The sequence below is a fragment of the Salmo trutta genome, chromosome 22 (assembly GCF_901001165.1).
Source record: "Salmo trutta chromosome 22, fSalTru1.1, whole genome shotgun sequence".
NCBI classification, from domain to species: domain Eukaryota; kingdom Metazoa; phylum Chordata; class Actinopteri; order Salmoniformes; family Salmonidae; genus Salmo; species Salmo trutta.
The window spans coordinates 14436682-14447645 of NC_042978.1; the positions used below are offsets into that span (position 1 = coordinate 14436682).

General features: G+C 39.7%; 1 protein-coding gene across 1 annotated transcript; it reads right to left on the reverse strand.

Moving 5' to 3' along the window:
- Positions 1 to 2052: 2052 nt before the first annotated feature.
- Positions 2053 to 9244, reverse strand: lpl2a (lipoprotein lipase 2 a). Its single transcript, XM_029706778.1, has 9 exons — positions 8988 to 9244; positions 6326 to 6522; positions 6028 to 6207; positions 5772 to 5883; positions 5130 to 5363; positions 4205 to 4568; positions 3736 to 3954; positions 3494 to 3589; positions 2053 to 3396 (listed from the first exon to the last, which is right to left on the reverse strand). Exons 1-9 carry the CDS (start codon positions 9082 to 9084, stop codon positions 3375 to 3377), a joined length of 1521 nt encoding a protein of 506 aa, XP_029562638.1. The 5' UTR covers positions 9085 to 9244; the 3' UTR covers positions 2053 to 3374.
- Positions 9245 to 10964: the final 1720 nt, after the last annotated feature.

Genomic DNA, 10964 nt, shown 5'->3' on the forward strand with positions numbered 1-10964 from the left:
CTCATTTGACACAATGGACCAGCTTGAACCAGTTTGAAGGACACAAGGATTGCCTCTAGTCACCTGTATTGTGTATGTCTGTCCACTGGAGTACTGAGGTATCTAGATGAGGTGAGGACTAAAATAAGCTGTGTAGACAGACATGGTACACCAGGCAAAATAGTCCAGTTTTACTCAGAGCTGTTGTTGTTCATCAGCCATTGTACTGGAGCTTGAAAAGAGAGTGCCACGGAAAAATAAGAGACCATTTGATATTGGTGGGTCAGCCAAATGGAAAGGCATCAGAATCTAAGGGACAGCACAGTATTCATTCCCCTTGACTTATGACACATTTTGTTGTCTTACAACCTGAATTTAAAATGCATTAAATACATTTTGTTGCTCACCCATTTACACACAACACCCCATAATGACAAGGTGATATTTTTGCACATTTATTGAAAATTAAATACAGAAATATCTCATTTAAATAAATATTCACACCCCTGAGTCAATACATGTTAGAATCCCTTTTGACAAAGATTACAGCTGTGAGTCTTTCTGAATAGGCCTGTAAGAACTTTCTACACCTGGATTGCACAATATTTGTATATTATTATTATATTTAAAAAATGTGGTTGATGATCACTGCTAAACATACATTTTCAAGTCTTGCAATAGATTTTCATGCCGATTTAAGTCAAAACTGTAATTAGGCCATTCAGGAACATTCAATGTCATCTTGGTAAGCAACACCAGTGTATATTTGGCATTGTGTTTTAGGTTATTGTCCTGCTGAAAGGTGAATTTGTCTCCTAGTTTCTGTTGGAAAGGAGACTGAACCAAGTTTTCCTCTAGGATTTAGACTGGCTTAGCTCTATTCCATTTATTTGTATCCAAAAAAACTCCCTATTCCTTGCTGGTGACAAGCATACCCATAACATGATGCAGCCACCAGAATGCTTGAAAATATGAAGAGTGGTACTCAGTGATGTGTTGTGTTGGATTTTCCCCGAACATAATGCTTTCTATTCAGGACAGGGGCGCAACTTTCGCTGGGGATGGGGGGGACGTGTCCCCACCAGTTTTGTCATTGGAATGTGATACAAAATGAGGCAACCGTGTGCTTTAGCACCATGCAGACGCCTCCGGCTGTTTGGAGTGTTTATCCGACAAATGATATATATATCCCCCCACTTCTAAAGCCAAAGTTGCATCCCTGATTCAAGACAAAAAGTTAATTTCTTTGCCACATTTTTTGCAGTTTTACTTAGTGCCTTATTGCAAACAGGATACATGCTTTGGAATATTTTTATTCTTTGCAGTCTTCCTTCTATTCACTCTGTCATTTAGGTTAGTATTGTGGAGTATGTTGTTGATCCATCCTCAGTTTTCTCCTATTACAGCCATTAAACTAACTGTTTTAAAGTCACCATTGGCCCCATGTTAGGAAGGATATCTGTATTTTTGTAGTGTCTTGGTGTATTGATACACCATCCAAAGTGTAATTAATAACTTCACCATGATCAAAGGCATTGGAAAACCTCCATATTCTTTGTTGAATCTGTGTTTGAAATTCACTGCTCGACTGAGGTACCTTACAAATACAGAGATGAGGTGGTCATTCAAAAATCATGTTAACCACTATTACTGCACAGTGTGTCCATTCACCTTGTGACTTGTTAAACACATTTTTACTCCTGAAAATATTTAGGCTTGCCATAACAAAAGGGTTGAATACTTCTTGACTCAAGACATTAAAGCTTTCATTTGTAATTTATTTTAAAAGTGTTCTAAAAACATAATTCTACTTTGACATTATGGGGTATTGTGTATAGGCCAGCGACACAAATCTAAATGTAATCCATTTTAAATTCGGGCTGTAGCACAACAAAATGGTAAAAAAAAAAAGTGGTGTGAATACTTTGAAGGCACTGTATGTTCTAAAATGGAATGTAGATTGTGTATAATCAGTGCTGAGTTGGTCTCTTGGATGGGTTTAGATTTTATAGTATATCTAAGCATGATCCTGGACAATTTTACAACCTTGTTTCCATTAAAACACACGCCAACTTCAAAATAGCAGTTCCAATTTATTAAAGTATTTATACGGTCACATATTTACAGGTATATACAGATAATTTAAAACGTTAAGACGGTAAAAAATATTGATTAATATTTTACCATAGAATCATATGCTAACATATTTACACATGGTGCACTTAGTAACTGGTTTAGTAACCCTTTCCTCTGGTTTTCAGTGCAAAAGTTTTATACCACCTTTTCTACAGGCTCAATAGAACAGGCAGAAATGAAATAAGTCACAATGATTACAATACCGGTCTCTAAATGTATAATATTAGTTATAAATAGCCTACTCAATGCTGTTAAAATAGTCTGACAATCAGATATTATTAATAGCCAATTCTTAACTGTAACTATGATGCAAAGTCCACTGAGGAAGTCTGTCATGTTTCTATTGCTGATGTCAGCGCTGATAACCACTCATTGACTTCTTTGAATTTAGCTACCTCGTCACAATTATATGGCATAGACAGCTAAATGAGCATTATTTGTGTCATAGTTTAGCAGCAACCATGGATATGTTAGTCAAAATACATCACATAAGCACTTGCTAGAGGTAATAGTTCCATATGAATCATTGAAAAAAAAAAAAAAGCTATAATTGTAATAACTGCAAATATGGTTCACTGATATGCACTGTATTTTGCTGCAAAGGCCTCACTATTGCTGGTTTCAAATTAATATACTGTATAAAAATAGCAGCCATTGCATTATTGCTCAAGTGCTTGACTAAATTCACAAATTTCTCAGAATAATGTGCATTTCAGACCTCATGAATATTACCGTCTCAAAGACCAGGTAAAAGAAACACTATAAAAAAAATTAAAATGTACACATTAACAAAAAATACATACAGTAGGTTAAGACAAGTTATTTTAAGGCACACCGAGTCCGATCCTACAATCACATAGTATTGAGGACGACAATGGTGAATGCTTTAAGCATAAATTAAGGAAACACATGAGGTTTGAAATGCAGGTACCTCGAGGCCTCTACTCAACCGGTCAATGGGTCTCTATCAATCAGAGGCACCAAAGACTTTGTATAAGATCCATCTCTTTGGGGTTGCCAGAAAAATCAGCAAAGACGATGGCATTTACTATTCTTTAGCACCACACCGTAGTTGATGCACCACAAAAGCAGTGCTTACAAAAAAAAAAAAAGACTTCACATACATTTTTAAATAACACAGTTCTGGACACAATGTGATAATGTCTTTGTATAGTTTGAAAGACAAAATAAATTACAGCTGTATAAATAATTTCTCTAAGAGCTGCGGAAGGAGGACAGTCATCTGTTGCTCCGTACATTCAGTGGTTCCCCAGGTTCACTCTGTAAAACAAACAAGGTTAATATTTGTCTAATCAATGGACCCGACTGGCAATAATTCAGGAAAAATAAATAAATAGATTAGATCAAAAGAAAATACCTTTTTGAAGTTTTCCTCCATTCGTCCTTGCATTTTACAAACGTAACTTCCTGTTGTAAGCTCAGAGCATGAGGATCTTTAATGCAGAACTCCATCCTGGAAAAGGGTCGAACAAGAATAGCACATTCAAAAAAACCGAATAAATAGTTTTGCACTCTTTCAAAAATATTATATTTCTGATGTTTGTATGGATGAAAATTCCATTTCATGATTTTAGAGAAATTAGGCCTCTTAAAACTAACTTTTTCTGAGTCTCCCCGACTCTGATGCGTATTTTGTGGACCTCCACTTCAGACTCCGCAGAGTCACCTGACCACCAGGAAGACACCATGTTGAGCATGAACGAGGCAGACCAGCTAGTAGACTCCTCCCACTTGAACTTCACCATCAGGAGGTCACCAATGTCTTTCTCCGCTACCAGCAGGAAGGAATGGGTCTTATTGGTTGTTATCTTCTCCTTTCTGCCAATGGGAAAGAGCATAGAGGCTCAACTGATTATTGTCAACTCACTTCACAAGAACAAATATTTGACCTTTGAGTGAAGGTGTCATGTCTAAGCACAGACCACAGTAGCACTAGAACTTTAACTATAGACCATAAAGATTAATGTTATCATAAACGTGAGAAATGGGTGTCAAGTGTCTTATCATGTTGATGTACTAGCATGTGCTTTGTTGTATGGTTTAACCACTTGTTGGACCAGGTACTCACAGTGTCAGTTTGAGGTCTTCAACCTCTCCTTTGGTTCCAATCAGGGAGACTGTCAGTGAAGGCTCCATCTCAGACCTGTTCACCTTGCTGGAGAAGTGGATCTTCACCTGGTAGTGATAGACTCTGAACGGCATGGAGGCCCTGGTCTTGGTGTACAGTTTGACGCTCCGTGTCTTGCGAACCTTGCTGATATCGTAGCCCACGGTGTTACAGTGGTTCTTGCGGCAGCTGAGGCACATTCCGCGGTCGAACATCTCTTTGCTCCCGCAGCGGTACGCCATGCTGGCCTCCTGCTCGTTGACCAGGGAGTCAATGAACAGGTGGATGGAGCGCTCGTGGGAACACCTGGGAACATCATTGATAGCTAGGAACATAAAGGGGATAGTTGCGTCACTGGTCCGCATTAAAAACCTGAGTTGAGATTCTCAACTGGAGGACGGGCAATCAAATGATAACAAGTAGATGCATCTAGTAGTATGTCACTAATCCTGAGAAAGCTCCATTCCCTAACATTACCATTATAGACAGAGTTATATCAACCTTCATTTTGGGGAGCTACAATAGGAGTGATGTTGTTGGTGACCTTCTGAAGGGATTTTCTCTAGTGGTGATGTTTGCGGCCCTCTGATTTTAACAGGCATGAATAGGTCTTTGTTAGTCGTAAAGACAGATTAGTGATTAGCTGCACAGTTACTGCAACTGATGTACGTCAGGTTGTACTGACTTCATCACCCTATTGTTCCTTGTTCACAAGCCTTACCACCTTCCAATAAGTTACAAGCTGACAATTACATGTCTGATTTAGCCAATGATAACGCAGTAAGCAGATTGACAACAGAGTCATTGTGTGGAAAGTGATTGTTATATGCCGAATATTTAACCAATTGTATAGAATGACACTAAAATATCAAGATGTGATTCTCACCAAAGAGGCCAAGTTTGGATATTGTTTCCAGAGGGCTTTGCAGATTGCAGCCTGGCTGGAAGCTGCCTCCATTGGGGTAGATGTCCACATGGCCTACAGGCTGCTGGATGCCGATGCTTAAGCCCAGAGAGCCCCGCGTGAACGTGTGGAGAACATCCACAAAGTGGGCGTCATCTGGGGACAGGCGGCGGTGAGCGTGCTCCCCCTCGAAGTCTGGACCAGCTGGGTCAAGACCTGTAAAGAGAAGGGAGCAATCAGTGAGGAGTGGAACAACCCAAAGAATTAAAGTTGGTACAGGCCAAAGAGCCAATCAATGATTAGCAACAGTGCTATCATCCTGTCTATGTTTCTCTATAAGATTCAAAAGGCACTCGCACATCTGAGCAGTCTTGTTGCAGGTGCATGGCAACAATTAAAGCAATTAAAACAGGATGAAAGAAACCGCACACTGCTCTTGATAGTATCACTGGTATTTAATAAGCTTACGTATCGGCCCAACGGCCTTCGTCAGAGCTTTTTAAAAGCTCTGACGAAGGCCGTTGGGCCGATACGTAAGCTTATTAAATACCAGTGATACTATCAAGAGCAGTGTGCGGTTTCTTTCATCCTGTTTTATGTTTCTCTATAAGACATTATATTTACCAGTTATTCTGCCCACTTTATTGGAGGCGTGGCTCCCAGCGAATCCTGCAACATGAGCACCCAGACTGTAGCCAATGAGATGGAGGTTTTCAAGAGGGATGTTTGTTGCCTCCTTGGAAACACATTGGAGTAGTGTCAAGTTCATTGCCATGGAAACAATGTACAGTAACTCTTCATACTTTTTGTTTAGAATATGTTATTCATGATTTATCTGAGAAACAGTGCAGTGTCTTAGATGTTGAGTCATCGTACAAACCTCCAGCCAGTCAATGAAGAGAGCAATCTCTTGTCCCACCATCTTGGTGTTCTGGGCAGCTACTGGATAGTGGTTCTGGGCTGTGTACAGCCAGTCCACCACGATCACATTGGCTTCCTGCTCTCTCTTGTACAGCGCCGAAACCAGCTTGGCCACCCAGCTCTCAAACAAGCCGCTCACCTGTTGAGGCAGATGGAAAGAACGAATGGTGTTATTGACGGGGTAATCCAAGTCCATGAGCAATAGTTGTTAAGGACTTAATGTCACAGACATGCTGCTACAGATTGGAGGGGCTTACTGTCCAGCCGTGGATCACCAGGAAGGTTTTGGATGTGCTGTTGAAAGTGCATTCTTTGAGAGATTCCGGGTTGCCGGGGATGATGTAGCAGATGTCGTCTTCCGGCATCAAAGGCTTCCGGAGGGAGAATTTGGCGTAGGCATGAGGGGTGGCATCGTTGTTTCGGATCAAGTCCTTGAAGTTGTCCATGAAATTATCTGAGAATAAATGTAAACACAAAACATCTGCTTAAGACATTTTGGAAAAGTCATTACTAAAATGTTTGAAGATACCATTGCAGTAAAGAGAATGGAAGCTTTAGAGCCATCTAGGCTGTTTCTAATCTTTAACCACATTGGTGGTGGGAACTTCTGACTGCACAGGCCCTTGGGGGCTACTTGCAAGGCCAGATTAACAAATCATATACATTTCCGGGACATGGGCCCCGGGGTTTCAGCCCCTGTATTAAGCAGGCCCTGGCTACTAGGGTTCAGTCGGTCAGACAAACCCTATAGAAACCACAGCTTCGTCCGTCTAGCTCTGAAAAATCCCAAAGGGTTTCAAAGTAGCTGCGTTCCCAGTGGGTCAGCTGACTCCTCAGCCAAGGCTACTGCACTGAATGGAGGTTGCATATTCCATGAAGGTTAAAGCAGACAATAAAGACATATTTCTAATAACGAAAATAAACAATATACTAAGTGTTCATATGCGTCAACTGACTATATCTACGTCCTACTTCAGCATTGCCGAAGACAACCTAAAATTCATTATTTTTTTTAAGGGGAAAAAATACATGTACAGTACCAGTCAAAAGTTTGGACACCTACTCATTCAAGGTTCTCCATTTTTTTTTAAACTATTTTCAAAGTTGTAGAATAATAGTGGAAGACAATAATGAATTAACACATGGAATCATGCAGTAACCCCAAAAAATGTTTTACTATCATTTATATTCGAGATTATTCAAAGTAGCCACACTTTGCCTTGATGATAGCTTTGCACACTCTTGGTATTCTCTCAACCAGCTTCATGAGGTAGTCACATGGAATGCATTTCAATTAACAGGTGTGCCTTGTTAAAAGTTATTTTGTAGAATTTCTTTCCTTCTTAATGTGTTTGAGCCAATCAATTGTGTTGTGACAAGATAGCTCTATTTGGTAAAAGACCAAGTCCATTTTACAGCAAGAACAGCTCAAATAAGCAAAGAGAAACAGTCCATTACTTTAAGACATGAAGGTCAGTCAATGCAGAAAATTAAGAACTTTTAAAGTTTCTTCAAGTGCAGTCGCAAAAGCCATCAAGCGCTATGATGAATCTGGCTCTCATGAAGACCGCCACAGGAAAGGAAGACCCAGAGTTACCTCTGCTGCAGAGGATACGTTCATTAGAGTTACCAGCCTCAGAAATTGCAGGCTAAATAAATGCTCCAGAGTTTAGGTAACAGACAGCGCATTATCAACTGTTCAGAGGAGACTACGTGAAGCAGGCCTTCGTGGTCAAATTCTAGCAAAATAAAATACACTTCTAACAGACACCAATAATAAGAAGAGACTTGCTTGAGCCAGGAAACATGAGCTATGGACATTACCGGTGGAAATCTGTCCTTTTGTCGAATTAGTCCAAATGTTTGATTTTTGGTTCCAACCGCCAGCTCTTTGTGAGACGCAGAGTAGGTGAACAGATGATCTCTGATGTGTGGTTCCCACCGTGAAGCATGGAGGTGTGATGGTGCTTTGCTGGTGACATTGTCAGTGATTTATTTAGAATTCAAGGCACACTTAACCAGCATGGCTACCACAGCATTCTGCAGCAATACACCATCCCATTTAGTTTGTGCTTAGTGGGACTATCATTTGTTTTTCAACAGGACAATGACCCAACACACCTCCAGGCTGTGTAAGGGCTATTTGACCAAGAAGGAGAGTGATGGAGTGCTGCATCAGATGACCTGGCCTCCACAATCACCTGAACTCAACCCAATTGAGATGGTTTGGAATGAGTATGACTGCAGAGCGAAGGAAAAGCAGCCAACAAGTGCTCAGCATATGTGGGAACGCCTTCAAGACTGTTGGAAAAGCAGTCTAGGTGAAGCTGGTTAAGAGAATGCCAAGAGTGTGCAAAGCTGTCATCAAGGCAAAGGGTTGCTACTTTGAAGAATCTAAACTATACGTTGATTTGTTTAACACATAATTCCATGTGTTATTTCATAGTTCAGGTCTACAATGTTAAAAAAAAAGTGAAAATAAAGAAAAACCCTTGAATAAGTAGGTGTGTCCAAACTTTGACTGGTACTGTATATTTGAGATTATGCATGCATGTATATTCTTGTATATGTATATTCTTATGTATCAACACTAGAACACAACGTTTTTTCAATCCCTATGGTAACATTACTCAGTGTATGAATGGGTGTTCAGCTTTATACTTGTCATCATGTCCTATACAAACTATTTATTCTAAGTCATCAAACTCATTAGTAGTCTATTATAGCACCTCCAGAAAATGTATATAGTAGACTTATTAGATAAGTGACAGTATCTGTAGGCTGTCAACTACACGAATTAATTATGAGGGGTTAAATTCTTCAGAGAATATTTCACTTAAGCAGCACAAATGAAATGCTCTTTTATCAGGACTGCAAAACAAGGTTGAAACGTATTTTGCCTCAATATTGGCTACTCACCTAGTGTAGAAATGGAGTCCCCCTCTTCCAAAGACGCCACATAAAATACTGCATCTAACACAAGAAAGTAAAGACAATGCACTTGCAACCCTTTCATTTCTTTGCAGCCTAATAATTCGTATTTTGAGGAAATGTATGTAAAAGTCTGCAATCTCAGCACAGGGGGTGGAAAAAATGTAACGTAAAACCGTGACAATTTTCCACCGGTTAGAATATTTCCCGTGCGTTCCCTGGCGCGTAGTGTTGATATCTGAGCCACCTTGAACTGCCCAGTTCTTAAATAGGACCTCTCCCTCTGTCGCAAACCCATTGGTTGCTTTTCCCTTTCCCCAGGAGGAAGGGGGGTAAAGTAAATTATAATACGAAATCACGTTGATAACTGGCAATGACGTTTTAATTATAAGTTGTATTCAAGTTATTAGTGTTATTTGTTTACAGTGTGTGAGATAGAACACTCAGGCCTGGATTCAATCAGATGAAAATTTAACCAGCGTAGCCGATACCTGCAAAGCTGATGTTTTGTCGGTCGGAGGTGGAACTGCATTGGAGCTGTCAAATCGGTGAGCAGCTGCTCCTGTGATCATTGTCTTGAAGACACACCCATCCCACTCGCATTAGAAGTTCACAATGAGAAATTGTTGTCGGCTATATAGGAATAATGATCCTCAAATTGAAAATCATTAAACGAAATAATGAGGATTTCTATCAACCTAATCAAGCTGTAGATTACGTCTCATATTCCAGTGACTGAACTTGTAAACAAGGCTGCATGGGATTTCTCTTAATGCAATTTCGGGTTTCCACTAGTTACCATAGCCACAAAGTCTAAATTGGCTAATAGTAAGAATTCATGAAAACAAACAATTTGCTTTTTGGTCTTAATTTAAGGTTATGGTTAGGCACAAGGTTAGCAGTGTGTTTAAGGTTAGGTATAAAATCACATTTTAAGAAGATAAATTGTAGAAATAGGCGGGTTTTATGATTTTGTTGCTGTGTACATTGATTCAGGGAGCTGCTTGTGAATTTGACAGGGGCGCAACTTTCACTGGGGATGGGGGACAAGTCCCTCCCACATTGTGAAATTGCAATTTTGTCCCCCCCAGTTTTATCATTGGAATGTGATACAAAACGATGCACCGGTGTGCTTTAGGACCACATAGGACGATTCGGAGTGGTTGGTAGGCTGTTTGGAGTGTTTATCCTTCTGAAGAAATATGTTTAAAAAAAGTTATGTCCCCCCACTTTTAAAACCAAAGTTGTACCCCTGGAATTTGACGACACAGTTCCACCTCTGACACCATAAAAACTATGTGGATTTCAGCTAAAGCGGATCTGATTGAATCTGCCCTCAAATTCAACCTGGACTCAGGGGTATACGTAACATAGAAAACTTACATCTGTCTCCTTCCATTTACTATGATATGTTATGTTTCGTATGGCATGTATTAATTTGTGGATGTCCATCATCCATTTTGTATGATATGTTATGAATTACAATTAAATATTTGCTTTATACGCCTACCCATCGACCCCAACTAACCACCTTACTTTCCCATTTGCTTTAAGTAACCTTCTGTCTTATGTGATCATACCAAACGTAACATCCCGGATCTAAGTTTACTATGTTGCGGCTAGTCTATGAGACCAGGCTGTCAAATGTTGATTCTGATCTGGCTAGATTGATTTTGTTGTAGCCTATCACTACAAATGGCCTTGCTCTTGAATGCATGAGTGAGGGCAATTTAAGCATAAAGGTTTTTTAGCATGCCTACATTACATTATGTTAAGTTAACATTTGCATTAATTGTTCAATTCATATATGTAGGCTATTAGAATAATAGTAGTTGTAGCCAGAATGCAAAGTAACTCAGTGGCCTACTGCTACAAGACCTTGAAATTGATACATTGATGACATGATAACATGACACAATAACTATGGGACATATGATCATGTTTTTCTTCTTGTACAACATATCA